The sequence below is a fragment of the Urocitellus parryii genome, chromosome 9 (assembly GCF_045843805.1).
Source record: "Urocitellus parryii isolate mUroPar1 chromosome 9, mUroPar1.hap1, whole genome shotgun sequence".
NCBI classification, from domain to species: domain Eukaryota; kingdom Metazoa; phylum Chordata; class Mammalia; order Rodentia; family Sciuridae; genus Urocitellus; species Urocitellus parryii.
The window spans coordinates 67147190-67163779 of NC_135539.1; the positions used below are offsets into that span (position 1 = coordinate 67147190).

The 16590-nt window shown below is 34.6% G+C and overlaps 1 protein-coding gene across 1 annotated transcript in view; it reads left to right on the forward strand.

The window, feature by feature from the left end:
* The first annotated feature begins 1028 nt into the window (after positions 1 to 1028).
* The window catches only part of Myo3a (myosin IIIA), a 200593-nt gene continuing 185031 nt past the window's right edge, over positions 1029 to 16590 (forward strand). The window contains exons 1-2 of the mRNA XM_026401190.2: positions 1029 to 1196; positions 2372 to 2506. Coding sequence (XP_026256975.2) covers positions 1029 to 1196; positions 2372 to 2506 — 303 coding nt within the window. The remainder of the gene's footprint in view (positions 1197 to 2371; positions 2507 to 16590) is intronic.

Genomic DNA, 16590 nt, shown 5'->3' on the forward strand with positions numbered 1-16590 from the left:
CTTATGTCAAAAAGCAGTACATCGTGCTACTAGATTGCAGGGGTAGGGCATGAAACTCAAACAGATAGAGAGTGTTCACATTTGGAGGAAATGATATCTAAGCTGAAACCTTAAAGATAACTAAGTGTTAGAATTTAGCAAAGAAGCCACAGGCAGAGGTGGGAGGGGATGGCATATATTAAGACCCTAAAGCAGGAAGGAGAGGACCTGATGGATCCAGAGCAGCTGGATCATAATGTATGAGAGATAAGGCATCAGGAGTTGAGGCTAGAAAAATTAAGCAGTGGTTATATTGTAAGGGATCTGTTAGGCTGTGTTAATAAACTTTCATCCTAAAAGCAGTGAGAGAGCCCATTATTAGGTTTTACATAGAAAAGTGACATAAAATGTTATCATTTATAATGTATAGGATTTTCCCAATGGATTAGACAAAGGGGAACAAAGGGAAGGGAGGGAAGAGGGGAATAGGAATTAATTGGCCATAACTTTCCTAGCCTTGTATTGGAATACACGACCAGGGTAACTCTGCATCATGTACAACCACCAGAACGGGATCCTAAATAGAATAAGTTATACTCTATGTATGTATAATTTGCCAAAATACATTCTGCTGTCATGTATAACTATAAAGAACAAATTAAAAAAAATAATAAAAAGGATTTGCATAAATGAGGAAATTGAACTTTATCATCTGTAAAATTATATATAAAGTTCATTGATTCATTATAATATCTGAATATAAAGAAGTAAATCAAAATACTATAAATGTTTCTTTAATCTGAAAAGAATTAATAGCAGTTAATATAAAGCCATATTAAATATAGAAATAAAAGTCTGCTTGCAAAGCGTTATTAAGCTCATATTAAGAAATTAAATTTTTCTTTGTGAAGAACATTTGGTTACTCTTGTATATTTTTTATCCTATCAGTGAAATTATTAATTTCCCAAGGGCTTATGTGCCGCTTAATATCTCCAGTCACAAGCAGGTAAAACTGTACTTTTTCTCTCCAGTGATTTAAGCCCAAGAGATGTTTCCATTAATTGGAAAAACAATCATCTTTGATAACTTTCCTGATCCTTCTGATACATGGGAAATCACTGAAACTATTGGCAAAGGAACGTATGGGAAAGTTTTTAAAGTGTTGAATAAGAAAAATGGCCAAAAAGCAGCAGTCAAAATTCTGGATCCAATTCATGTAAGTAAATTTTGGCTTTTCCCCCTAATTAACTTTAATCTTATCTGTTTTAAACATTTAAAAAGTCTGCCAGTAGTTATTCATCACAATGTCATTCTAAACCAGATTACATTTTTTAAAAATACGAAAAAGCCTACTTGTTTGATTTTCCTGATTTATGTACTTTACATATAAAATAAGGCACAATAAGTACTTGATAAAGAACAATTGCATAAACAAGTAAATGTCATGCTCAACGGCTCAGTAGTTGGTTTAGTATCATTTTAGATTTCAAAATCTTGTAAAAAATTGTGTCTAAAAGTAACCCTAAAATATTATTTTAACCAGAGCTTTCTTTCTTCCTGCATTCAGTTAGGCTTCAGACAGAATTTCTTGTAAGCCAAGCCAAAGACAATTTAAAAAAAAAATTACATTTCTTAGAGAAGGGAAATTAATTTTCAGATTTGCTTAAATGTTTCCAGAGTAGAAATGGTGTTGGTCTATAATCAAAGTGAGGTTTCTAATTGTGAGGAATTGAATTTCCTGTTTAGTTCTCCTAGTTAGTGCTATAAAATCCTCGAGGAGTCTCCCTCCATTGTTTATTTCATTTTTTTTGGAATCAGGAATTTATTGCTTGCTTGACTGGTCTTAAATAGCTTTTCAATATCTTATATTCCAAAGTAATAAAATAAACTCACTTTCTATTCCTGAAAGTTTTTATTTCAAAGCAATGTCTTTGTTACTTTGTTAACACAGTTACTGATGAAGTGAAACCACAATCACCTGGATTAGTCCTCCTACTACATTTAAAAGTAGTCTTTTATTGCTGGGGGGAAATAGTTGAGTTGGTAGAATGCTTGCCTTGCATGCATGAGGCCCTGAGTTCAGCCCTCAGCAACACACACACACACACACACACACACACACACACACGCGACTCACTGTCTAAAGGTAGCCTTTTATTTGTTCCTGTTTAAATTCAATTCAATTAATATAATTTGAGATGCATTTGATTAGCATGAAAGTCACAATCTTTCCTCTTAATGTAAGAGAAATTTCAATAGATAGTACTAAGCACAATTCAAACTATTATGATTTTGCTTTAACAAAATTAAATTCTATATCTGATAGCTGAATGTGTTTCTTTGACATTATTCATATTTTTCTCACAGTTCTTATGATTTTTTTGAAACTAGGATATTGATGAAGAGATTGAAGCAGAGTATAATATTTTAAAAGCGCTTTCTGACCATCCTAATGTGGTCAAATTCTATGGGATTTATTTTAAGAAGGATAAAATAAATGGAGATAAGCTATGGCTGGTTCTTGAGGTAAGTGTTTTAGCATTACTTCTGTGGGTGGAAATTTGACGTGCGGTCTTGGAATGATTTCATGTACACACAACATTGACACCATCAAATGCTTCAAATGCTTCTTTGTGTATTTCTGTCTGATCATGTCCCTAGTTGAATGCTGTTGCCAGTTCTGGCCTTGTTATCTTCAGATACACGTCATGAAATTAAACATCTACAAAGACAACTAAAGATTAAAAGGAAATGAGTCCCCAATAAAATGCTGAGGAAATTGATGTTATTTTTTCCTGCAGTTAAAAGGGATTTTGTTATAATATATATTGATTCATCTATATTTTGTTCAGTTAACGTGGCTGAATCTTTACCCAGGTGGTTGGGTGTAAGAGAAAGTTAATGTTAAGTGAGACTTCATTTGTCAAAAACAGCTACAATTTTCTTTTTCTGTCTTTATTGACTGCTAATGGCTTAAACTACAGTGCCAGGTATTTACATTTATGGGGAAGTAAACTTACTAATAATGGTGTTAACACTGAATGAGCCTTCCAAAATATAACAGTATTTTCAATAGCCTTGTTGCCATCTGAATCTTTATATTGTATTATTTTACAAAATTAAAAAAAATTTTAGATAACCATTTATGGTCTTTAAAATATGGCAATTTGTTTACGATTGCAAAATAATTTTATATTTCTGTAGTTTAAGGTAGTGAAATCACACATGAAACAAAGATAAATTTATTCATCTAAATTTATTTATCCAAGTAATAGAACACAAATTATGAACTTAAACCATTTAGCCTTACATTAGTGGTGAATTTTAAAGGTTTTATGTCTTGTTTGCATTTGTATATTTGAGATGTAATGCTGTGTAAATCCTTAGGGTAGTCTTGAATAAAATTTTGTGTATCTTCTCAAAGCATTTTCAATAATGCATTTTTAATTTTGTACATGTAGAATAATGGACAGATTAGCATTTAAACAGAGACTCTGGCTAATATAGGCCTAATTGGCAAGGAAACAAGGTATGAATCTTGGCCCAGAGCTTAGAAATATTGAATGAGACCAGTCATCATCTTTTAACCTACATTGGCATTTCTCAATGTTAGCATTTGGAATTAGGTGAGAGTTGGAGACTCCTACTCATAGTTGAATATTGTTTTGAGAGAGCAGAAAAGACTGATTAAAATGGTTTGGGAACATTTGGTGCAAGTAAAGTGGCATCCTGGTACAGCAAATCAGTAGAGTTGTAACACAGGGACTTGGAACTTTGCCCTTATGTTTTATTATCAGATGTAAATATCCCTACATGGCTTAAGAAAAAATAATAGACGAAGTTTAATAAAATGATATTTTAGGAATCTGATCTAGCTGAACTTAGGAAATGGGGGTGAAGGCATAAAGCAAGCAAGAAGTTGGCAAACTGTATGTATAAGACTATTACTCTGCATATGTAAATTAGAGTAATTACATGTACACATAAGTGGCTAGATGTACAATTACCTGATTTATAAACATGAATGGTGCAGGTGCTGTGTTAGAGGCACTTTCAGAAAATTGGCTTGTGGCATCAATAGTTTGTGCTACAAAATGACTGCTAATTATACCTCTTATCATAATAAAGCCCCAATAAATTATTTTGCATGAGTATATCCAAAAAGTGGTCACAGAGGGGTTGGTGTTACCCAGAGGATCATGCTAACAACATTGGGCTTCAAATGTGAGTCTGCATATGTAATCCAGTGGAGGGGGTGTATCAGAACAGTGAGTGACAGCCCTCGTTGTAAACCTGGCATGTGCTGAAAGCTGTACCCGCCTATGCAAACTCCTGCACAGGGACTTTTCACCAGGAAAAATCATTTCACTTATATTTCAAGCCAGAATTGAAATCTTAAGAATAATGTTGCCCCAGACCCTGCCAACCAGTCTATTTTTAGTTGTGATTTTTGATTTTTTAAAAACTTTTTTATACAATTTTTCTCTTTCCTGTCTTTTTTCTTTATTTTGTTATCCTATAAATATTTGAGCATGACAACATACAATATTTGGTTTAGGAGTTATTCCCTTCTTAATTCTCTGTATGTTCATTTTTAGGCTAAATGTTGTCCAGGTTTAGATGAATTTCTGGTCCTCCATCTGTACATTTGAATGAAATTACCTAGTAAGAGAAGGAGTAGAAAGGGTTTTTTGTTGTTGTTGTTGTTTTGTTTTTGTTTTTTGCTTTGTTTGCTCATTTGCTTTTTTACAGAACTTCTGTGGGAATTTTTATTGTCATACTATTCAAGATTTTTCTAATGATAGAGGCATAGAACAAGAACCAGTGTTTTATGTTTCTTTTTATTTAGATCTCATTTTGCGATATCTTACATTCCTTTCTGCCTATTGCCTCCCTATTGACTGACCTATTTAGTAAAGTACCACTTTTTACCTGGTACATCCTTTAATTCCTAGTGTCTACTCTTGAGGGTCTGTATGAAGAAAGAGGTTTGTGCATATGCTTATCATCTGAACCAGGAGACCAAAAAAAAAAAAAAAAAAACCAGCCCAAATTGAGTTAAGTTACTCTTATATTAATCCTTTGCTACATATGAATATAAAGGGAAGAACAGGTTTAACTGTAATTTTCCCCTTCTTGGTTGACTGAATAACTACATTTTAACTATTTAAGGAAATATAGACTTCTCTCTCAGCATCTTTTTGACTAGGATACCTTCTATTAGAAATCAGAGGTGGGACATCTTTCTGTTAAAAGACCCTTTCCCTCATAATCAATCCTAGCTGTAATTGCTCCTTTCACGGTGGTAGTACAGAATGCATTCTATTATTCATCTGAATTGGCCCTGATTTGTTCGTTCTTAATAGTGACATTGCATTCTCTCATTGCTTCTCAATTATAGCAATTTTTCTCTTTAAAATTATATCCCTTTCAGAAGATCAAAGACTGGCAATTACAGGTGGTATCTGAAAGCACAAAAATTCAGTAAATAATCAGAAAGCCTCTCAACCACACATTTTAGGACACCGAAGTGGTTTTCATAGACATAAATACTACTTTCATATGTCACGTGTTATTGATTATTCTGTTTTTTATCCTTCCATCTAGTATGTAATAGAAGGCTTGTCATGAGGAAAGGAAACATAGGATGATAGAAAGATGAGTTGGAACGAGTGAGTGAGTGGTTTCTGTTTGTTCAGCTGTTAACTCTTTAATGTTATGTACACAGAAGGGACACAAAGCTATTGCCATTTGTGTATGCGTGAAGGGTCAGGGAAGCAGGCAGGAGTGGGAAGCTAGGCTTTTGCTTCCTCTGATTGTACAACACCGTTCCTTCCTGCCTTTGGCAGTTCACAATTGCAGTGGGGTAGCAGACTGACAGTGTGATTCCTTTCATGTTCTTAGGGCTGGAACAGCCATTTCCAGTTCTCACATAAAAGGCTATTATTTGCTGTGCTTGCAACAGAATAGACAGCCAATTAACCAGAGTCATTTCATTTTAGGTTTCGTTTAAAGGAAAATATAAGAAAAAGGTCTAAATGTGATTCTTTATACTTTTGAACCTAGGATATAATATGAGTGTGTGTGTGTGTGTGTGTGTTTGTGTATTTATGTACGTATATAAACTCTTCTATATCCTTCTGCCCTAGCAGTACTCCAGTGCTTGCAAAAGAATATGCTCCTCTGAATACAAGTTTGTAGTATTATCTATAAAGGGAAAAGATGTGGGATGACCAGAGAAATCTTGCTATTTAATAAATGAATAGGTTTTTATTGTACACATTACAATATTTCATATGATATTTTATTTTCTCTTTACCATAGATATCTTGTTGTTAATATTACCAATGTGTAATGTTAACTTTAAAAACATTTTAGGGTAGGAAACTGTCCTATATTTTGACTTAATGGTTACATGGTTATATACACTTACAAAAATATACCCAGTTGCATATCATGTTTGATGTCAATAGTAACTATAAAATACAGCTTCTGGTTTACAGAGCAGAAGAGTAATGTGAAATTTTTAAACACTGCAAAATTGTACATTAGAAAGTGTCTGGTAGGTGGTGGTGGTGCTAGCTTTCATGAATATTTCATGAGAATTTTATTGGAATCTAGAAGTATGTACATTGGTGTATTTTATTGAAATTAAATCAAATATGCTACACTTTGAAGAGGTACCTTCCATACCATATGAAAAGATGACCTTCTTTATTTTGAATGTGTGTGTGTTTATGTGCATAAATAAGCTCACAGAACTTAAGTTCAGTCATTTATTTATTCCATAAACAGTAATCTCTTACTTTGAGCAAGTCATTTTGGTACATTATATGTGCTCAATAGGGGACAAGATGAATTCTGTCATCAGTCTAGTGGTTGGGAAAGAATTGAAAAATAAAAACAAATTAAGTTATTATGTATTTGTTTTAGTGCTGTGAGGATCATAAATGGGTATGTTAACATAGAATAAAAGACAAGATGCAATGAATCATGGTCAAAGAAGGCCTATCATTTTAGTCTGACACCAGAATACAAAAAAAGGGGGGATGGTCTTGGTGCCTTTATTCTTTGAAGTACCCTATAGGCTACTCTGATAGTAAAAATTTGACCTTACCTTGAACCTACTGAATTAAAAACTCCAGGAATGGAGGCTTGGAAACTGTATTTAAAAAAATAAACGTACTAAGGTGATTTTTATCAAAGGCAAGTTTGTGAAACACTGTAAGAACTGTAAGAGCACTCCAATTTCATTATACATAAAAATATTCTGGCACATCAGCTTCTGTTGGTCATAGTATGCTTTTGTCCCTAGAAAACTGGACAAAACTGGGCAGAAATAACATTTTCAAACTTTGGAAAAGAAAGCTTAGGAGTCTGACATTTAGAAAAGGAAACAAATGAGTGAACACTGTAATCGTCTCATCTTGATTCTTGGAGAGAGTTTTCAGACCATAGGCCCAAGGAGGACATTCCCAAGGAGACCAGAATAGTCCTGCTGAACTGAAAAATTGCAAGGGCCCAGTTGGCTGGCATTTTTAGAGAAGAGGGGTCTATGCAGAAAAAATAGGTTTGTAGAACTCTACATATAGGTTATCTATTTAATCTAAATGAAGACCTGAAAGTCTTTGACTGAAATCTAAGCTGGTTGTGTGTAGACCTTAATTTCAGGCATTGGGTAAAGAATAATAACCACAGCAAAAAGGTAGGGGGTAGTCTAGCAAAAGTTACTCTGGGGCTGTAATCCACACAATCAGTGGAGTTTTTGCAGGTTTGAGAGGTGCTTGAGTTCTGACCACCCAACTGTAGAAACTTCATTGAGTACTTGAGGCCCTTCGTAGAAACCCTGGACAGTTTATCTATTAGAGGAAGGGCTTACCTAGTTCTAAAAGGTGAGTTTTCTGAAAGGTTCAGGTTGCTCCACAAATTAACTGCCTGCCAGAACAAAATTCAACACGCATTAATGGAAGAGAGCAAAATTCAGACATTCCATAATGTAACTTTACCCAAGTTCAGCTACAGTATTAAATTCCTAGACCCGTGAAGAAGCAGGAAAACATAAACCAGCCTCAGAAGAAAAATTGGTCAATACAAAAAGACCCAGAAAAATAGATATTGGAATAAGCAGGTTAGGACTTTAAAACAGTTGTAAATATGCATGAGTAGTTAAAGGAAGAAGTTACCATAATGTTGAAAAAAGTGGAAACTATTAAGTAGAACTGAAGATAATTCCTAGAACAAAAAATATAATATATATGTGAAAAAAATGATAGAATATAATCGCAAATTAGACAAATGGGATAAAAGATGATGGACTTAAAGATAGACATATCAGAGCTGTCCAAACTGAAACATAGTTATAAAAATAACAAAGAATGACAGGGGAAAGAAAGCCTCTGTGACCTCTGAGACATTACCTAGTCTTCTAACCAAAGGGTAGTTGCTATCCCAGAATGGTGGAGGTGGAAGGGGAAGGATACAAGATTTAAATAAATAATGGCTGAAGTTTGGCTAAATATGATGAACATTAAAAATGCGACTGCGGATGTCAAAAAATTTTTAAAAATCTCCCAAGGAGATGAGAAAACCATTCTAAGACATTCCGTAAACAAATTGCTGAAAACTAATAATAAGAAGCATAAGGAATAAAAAAAACACATTATTATGTAATGTAGGGTTTATAGACAAAAGGGACCACTGATTTGTAATCAAATGCATTAAAATCACATCTTTGAAGTACTGAAAGTAAAATGCTGTCAACTTGGCATTGTTTATCTGGTGAAAATATTATTCATCAAGGAAGCCAAAATTAGGACAGAAACATTTATTAAATGAAAAAAAATTTTACCACCCAGAAACCTGCTTTATAAAAAATGTCAAAGAGCATTTTTCAGGCTAAACAAAAATGATTCCTGACTTAAGGAGGGAATAAAGAATATCGTCAGTGGTAAATGTAAGGATAAATATGAAACACTTTACTTTATATTTTTGTCTATTAAAATCCACAGTCATAACTATGCACATGTATCACACATGTTGAACTAAGATAGGAGATAATTATACCCAAGTTGCAGGAGAAAAAAATTGGAAATATATAGTTTCCAGTGACTTATGTTAGATGTGAAGTGGCAAAATTATTAATTTAGACTGTGGCAAATTAAAGGTGCATATTATAAACCCTCAGGAAATGGATAAAAATAAAGTGAAGAATAGTGAATAAGGTAGGAGAGGACAAGATGGAGCACTAAAAATATTCAGACCAAAAGAGAGTAGGAAAATAGAAAAAAAGAGAACAGAGAATAGATAAAGCACATAGAAAAATAGCAAGATGCTAGACTTAAACCCAATAATTTATAATTAGATTTATAATATGGTAGAAATTGCCAGACTGGATGAGAAGCAAGTATGAACATGCTTTAAATGTATGGACATGGATATGTAGATTAAAATTAAAATGATGGGAAAAGATATACCATGGAAACTTAATAAAAATTTGGAGTGACTATTTTAATATAAGACAAAGCAACTTCCAGTCAAACAGTACAATCAGAGACAAATGACATCCATAATGACAAAAAGGTAAATTCATCTAGAGGATACATTGCCCCTAAATTTGTGTGTATTTAATAACACAGTTTTAAAATCTGTGAGATAAAAACTGACAGAACCAATGGGGGGTGGGGGAGTCCACAATATTAAATAGTGTGTTAGTTAGCTTTTTCCTAATGTGACCAAAATACCTGAAATGAATAGCTTATGGAGGAAGGATTTCCTTGGGCTCCTGCTTTCAGCAATTTCAGTCCATGATCAATCGGCTGGTTCCATTGCTTTGGGCCCGAGGTGAGGCAGAACTCCATGGCAGAAGAATGTGTCAGAGGAAAAGCTGCTTACTTTACGCATCCAGGAGGCAGAAAGGGGTACCAGGGCTGGGGACAAGAAAAACCCTTCCAGGACATGCTCCCAGGGATGTACGTTCTCCAACAATGCCATACCTCCCACAGTTTCCACCACCTCCCCATAGTCTATTCAGCTATTGTGATAGGTTAAATACGAGGTGCCCCTCAAAAGCTCACGTAGGAGAGAACGTAACAATGTTCAGAGGTGAAATGATTAGATAACGAGAACTGCAACCTCACTGGTGGATATACACTGATGTGCATTAATCAGGTGTACCTGTCGGCAGGTAGGGTATACTGGAGTAAGTAGTCATGGGAGGAGTGCCTTTGGTGAGTGAGCTCTTTCTCTGCTTCCTGGTTGCCGTGTCCTGAGCTGCTTTCCTATGCCAAGCCCTTCCTTCATGGTATGCTGCTTCACCTCAAGCTGATTGCTATGGAGTCCTTTTATTGATTCACTAATGAGATCTGGGCATTTATGATCCAAATGTTTCCCAAAAGCCTTGCCTCTGAAATTGGCTGCACTGGGGACCAAGCCTTCAACATGAGACTTTGGGGAACATTCCAGATCGAAACCATAACAAATGTCAGTTTCAAAATCATTTCCTTAATAATTTGAAGAGTAAGTAGAAAGGTATTAGAAATACAGAAGGCTTGAATATTCTATACTACAAAATAAACCTGATAAGGTGGGTCTGCTAGCAATGAGTTCTCTGAGATTTGTTTACTAAGGGATGTCTTCATTTCCTTTTCCTTTTTGAAAGATAGTTTTGCTGGGTAAAACAGTCTTAGTGGTTAGGGTCTTTGCTTTTTGCACATTGAACATGCCATCCTTATAGCTTTTAGCCTACATCGTTTCTGATGAGGAGTCAGCTGTTAATCTTATTGCATTTCCTTGTAAGTGACAGTTTGCTTTATTCCTGTCACTTTAAAGATTTTCCTTTTGTCTTGAGCTGTCAACACTTACTATTATGTAACTAACCATGGATTTCTGCCTTTATCCTGCTTGAGTTCATTGAACTTTCTGTGGAAATTTGTGGAAATTTCAGCCATTATGTGTTCATTTATTGCTGCTCATTTTCTCTCCTTTCTTCTGGTACTGCCATTACATGTATGCTAGTATGCTTACATTTCTCTAAGAATTTCATTTATTTTCATTTCTTCTTCTGTTTTTTCTTCATATTTTATAATCCTTATCAATCTAGCTATAAGTTTGCTAATTATTTTTTTCTGCCAGTCCATATCTACTACTGAGTCCCTCTGGTGACCTTTTCATTTCCATTATTGTACTTTTCAACTCCGTAATTGACATTTCTGTCTCTTTTTTGGGTTCCGTCTCTATTGATAGTCTCTATTTGATAAGACATTCCTATCAAACCTTTCTTTACTTCTTTAAACACTGTTTCCTTTAGTACTTGGAACATATTTGTAATTCCTGCTTTGAAATCTTTGTTAACTCCACTATCTGGACCATTTCATATGCAATTTATTTTGGCTACTTTTTATATGGATGACATTTTCTTATTCCTTTCTAAATATATATATTTGGTTGAAAACTGGATATTTTAGGTGATTCTGTTGTCAGAATTCTGGACATAATCTATTCTGGGGAGTTGGTAGAAGATTGTTTGCTCATTTATCTGTTTAATAATAATTTGGCTGGACTATTTTAGTGAAATTTGTTTCCCCTATAGTATGTAACCTCTCATGTCACTCCTCAGAGGGTACAGCCTAGGGACTAGGACAGTCATCCTGGAACCACAGTGATTTTAACAGGGCTCTCCTTGTGTCTTTCTTTGACCTGTCTATTAAGCCAGTCTGCTTTTGTTGGAATTACACTTAGCTACTGGACTCCCCACTTGCTTGCTGGTTCCTTTATTGTTCTCAGCAGTGTCCTAGGGCACAAATCATTTCACAGTCTGATCCAATTAAATGCATGCCTCCTTTCAAGAGTAATTTTTATGCCTAGTCTTTGAGGTTTGTTCTGACCCCAGGAGAGTTCTTAACTATTTCTTTGTTGGGGACAGTCTCCTGACCTAGCTGGTTTGGAGTTAACTTGTTGCCCCCATAGAGTTATCATCCCCTTTGTAGTTACTAAAATCTCCGCTGTTTTCAAGAGTCTTCTTGGGCTTGAACTTCCCCTAAATTCCTCTCGAATAAAGTCAGGAATATTGGAGAGTAGTTTGGAGTTCTCTGTTGTTGTGGCTCCCTCTCCACCTAGACAAAATCCCCAAACCGTGTTCTGGATTGGCAGCATCTCTTGTAGGGATGCCCTACATCATGAGCAGAACTCTGAACCAGAAAGGTAAGTAACTTCTATTTGTTCAATTTGCCTGTTCTACCATGTTATCTATGCCTAATGAGCAAGCTGGGGTACAGGTGATTTGAATTCCATTATTCTCAGACAGCTGCACCTTAGACCTCCACCCCATTAATGGAGGGAAGGCTAAGTGGAAGAAGGGAATCCCTTGCATTTTTCTGGGATTTAGCCTCTGCAATGTAGAGTTGGGGAGTGTGTGGGAAATGCTCATTGCTCCTCTGGAGAATACCTTGGGTGAAAACTGTGAGGATCAGGAACCTAATCTTCTTGGCAATATCCACCTAGAGTGGATGTCACACTGAATGGCTGGCATGTGGGGGGAGGGTGGTTCCTAGTGCTACAGACTCTTGCTGTTTTTACTGAGATTGAGTTATGACCTTGAGTGTGAATTCATTTGCTGAATGCCCTTTATGACAATTTCCAAAGTCTTTAAATTGCTTTTCTAATTTTTACTGTTTATGATTGTCTCACTGGAGAATGGATCTGTGAGTTCTTTGCATTGCCATCTTGGAAACAAGAATTCTGTGAAATACTGAAGAAACAATTAATTAGTTCTATTCACTCATTTTAAGAGGTCAGCATTGTACTGACAAAAGAAGATCAAGATATTAAAAGAAAATTTAAGTCCATTGGAAAGCAAGGGTCAAATGTTTTCTCTCAGATGTGGAAGATAGAAATAAAGGATAAAAAAATTGATCTTATTAAAATAAAAGGGAGAACAATAGTGTATAGTAAGGGTATCAAGAGGGAGGGAGGAAAGAAGGGAAGGTATGGGGAATTCCTGGGGAATGAAATCCACCCCACAAATCATGTAATTTCCATGTATGAATATACCATAATGAATATACATAATTATATATGTATATATATATATATACTTATAATGCATTTAAAACAATAATAATAGTAGAAGGGAGATTAGAATTTAGTAAGAGGATTGGGGGAGGGAGGAGAAGAGAGAAAGGGAAAGTACTGGGGCATGACTTGATCAAATTATTTTATGTGCATACACAAATATGGCATAATGAATCTCACTGTTGTGTATGATTATAATGCACCAATAAAACAAAAACTTGAGTATAATATTCCACATGAACATATATGTAAAAAATCCTTCACAAATTTTTTATGGGGTACCAGGGATTGAACTTAACCACTAAGGGGCACTTAACCACTAAGCCACTTCCCCAGCCTTATTTTGTATTTTATTTAGAGACAGGGTCTCACTCAGTTGCTTAGTGCCTTGTTTTTTCTGAGACTGGCTTTGAACTCAGATCCTCCTGCCTCAGCTTCCCGAACTATTGGGATTACATGCGTGTGCCACCATACCTGGCTTCCTTCACAAAAATTTTACCAATTAAATCCAAAAGTATAGAAAAATATTATTGCATCATGATAGAACAGGCTTATTCCAGGAATATAAGTTTGTTAAAACATTGTTTGTTAGAATATGAAAAATTTACTGCACCATAATTGCAATTGAAAGAATCAAAGTGAAAAAATCATACAAATATAGGTGCTAAAATTCAACACCCATATGTGATAAACACTCTCAATACACTAGGAATAATCAAATTTTCACCTAATAATAAAGTGTACCCACCCAATTTAAAAATAAGTGAGCAAAATATTTGGACACCTTACAAAGATGTGTGTGTGTGTGTGTGTGTATGAAAATCACATATATAGGCTTTATAAATTACATAGTATAACATGTTTGATTAAAGAAAATGCATAATATATAATTAAAGAATAATATACATACATATATATATATATATATATATATATATATATATATATATAATGTTCGGTATCTTTAGTCTTTGTGGAAATTTAAATGACAATGAGATACTATCAGACACCTATGAAAGTGTCTAAAATTAAAAGGCTAATAATACCAAGTATTGGTGGGATTGTGGAACAAATTAAACTCTTACACGTTGCTTATGGCAGTGTAAAATGTTGCAATTACTTTGGAAATGTACAGTAGTGTCTTAGAATATTATACATATACCTAATAGATAGCCATGAAGATTCACTTGTAGGTTTTTGCTAAATATCAGTATCTATAAAAAGACTCAATCTTGAATGTTGATAGTACTTTTATAAAATGAACAATGTAAAAACTAGAATGACGATTAGAAAATAGAAGAGTTTCTGCTTTTGTGGCATCATGCTGAACATAGTCAGACTAAGAAAATGACCTTGTGACATTCTTTGAATAAACAAAACACGGTTGAAAAAATAGCAAAAGTGAAAACCAGCAAAAGTGAGAAATGCTAACTGCAGAAATTAGAAATTAGCTGGTATTTTTTTAGAGATTTGAGTAAAAAATCTCATATTGTCTCCTAACACAGTAAAGGCAGAATACATTCAGAGAACTTAGTAGAGACTGGCTTTGGAAATTGGTTGCAATGATTGGTTGATGAAACATTATTTTGACTAAAGGTTGGGATTTTTTATTTTTTATGCTTGCCTACTGCCAGGATAGAGAATTCACTTTCAATGCTGCTGTTATTTAATTAGTCTAGCTCTGGCCTAGGAAAATTGTACTCTAATTTTGTTTGATTAAAGAACATTATGTGCCTATTTTAGCATTGTATTGCAAAGCTATACTTAAGAGTTTTGGGTCTCCTATTATAAATTCTCTTTTAGTCTTATCTTAGTGCTTTAGAAATTGTATATGCTATGACATCTCTGTTCACCTATTATTTTGAGAGAAACATCAGCTCATTTTTGTCTTTTATGATCTATTGCCTAATTAAAGAATATTTGCATTTTATTTTATGTATTTTAATCCTTCATGTTCATGAAGAACAACTGGATATTTCAGTTTTAAGGATACCTTGTTACTTTTCTTTGTGACACATGGAAAATGCATTTTATGCTAGTTGAGCACAAGTGAATTTCATCTAAGACCATTAAAAATTTACTAATTCTTAATGAGGAATTAGGGAGTTCATGACAGTATCATATTTGAGGATTCTTTGGGAAGATCTTCAGCCACAAAGGAATTTGTGAAGTATCGATTTTTGTACTTATTATCATTTTAATAATCTTCATTTTGTTGTTTTCTCCTTTTTCTTCCATTTGTTTTCCATTTCAGCTTGACTTTTGAAGTTTCATTCATAAAACTTCTTTGTATTCTGAAAATTAAGCCAGGGGTCCTGCTTAGGCAACAGTCAGAAAAACAAATTCTGTGCATGGAAAGGGTATGGAAGGGTTGGGAAGGAACCAAAAGGAAGGAATTATTAAGAACTTAGGTTTTTTTCCCCTAGTCAGGGTCCTTGTAAAACCTTGCCCAATGTTTTCCCCTAATGATAAACACAACAATAGCCAAGCAGACAAACTAATATAAACTAATATACAGAAGGAAAAAAAATGAAGAAAATAGTTGACTTAAAATCTTGTCATTTGTGATTTTTCTCTGTCACTAATCTCAGTAATTAAAATAATTGTGGGGTATTTCTTTTTTCAATGTAACTTAACAAATGAAATGAATGAATGAGTAAGTGAATAAAACCTGCGTGTCTCAGGCCCTACAAAATAGGAATTCTGTACCTTTGAAGGACAAGAGGCTGGGTTTACACTGACTCTAGTATACATACAAAGCCGTAAAAGCAACAGTGTTAAAATCTTAGTGTTTGTTCTTTATAAAATAGATGCACAAGAGAGAAAGGAATTTCTTCTTTCTCTTTGGGTTTTTATTTTTTTTATTTATTTATTTAGTGTGTGTGTGTGTGTGTGTGTGTGTGTGTGTGTGTGTGTGGTGTGTGTGTGAATGTGTATGTGTGTAGGGGGGAGGAAGGAAGGAAGGAAGGAAGGAAGGAAGGAAGGAAGGAAGGAAGGAAGGAAGGAAGGAAGGGAGGAAGGGAGGGAGGAAGGGAGGGAGGGAAAGAGACACAGATAGACAGGGTCTCACTTCTTGCCCAGCCTGATCTCGAATGCCTGGGCTCAAGAATCCTCCACCTCAGCCTTCTGGGTCAGCTGAGACTGTATAGCATGTACCACTAAGTCTGGCTTCTTCCCTCTTTCTCTTTGTTCTTCATCTCATTACTACTTCCAGATAGAGGAGGAGGCCTCCTTCCAAGATATCATGCAGGGGAGTCTCCATATTTGGGCGGAAAGAATGAGGAGGTTCTATCTCTGACTTCAATTTGTTATCTCTTTGCAATTTTTATGTAGATTTTGTTTGCTTTTTACTCTCAAACCACTGATTTCTAAATATGAATTATATTTCATAGCATTATGTAACAAACAATCTAGTAGAAGGCATGCAAAAAATAAGACTGGTGATATTTTCAAATATGCCATTGTCTATAAGTAAAACTTGAATATCTCACTTTTCCTAACATACTCTATTCTTTATATATGAAACTCAGAATATGATTTTT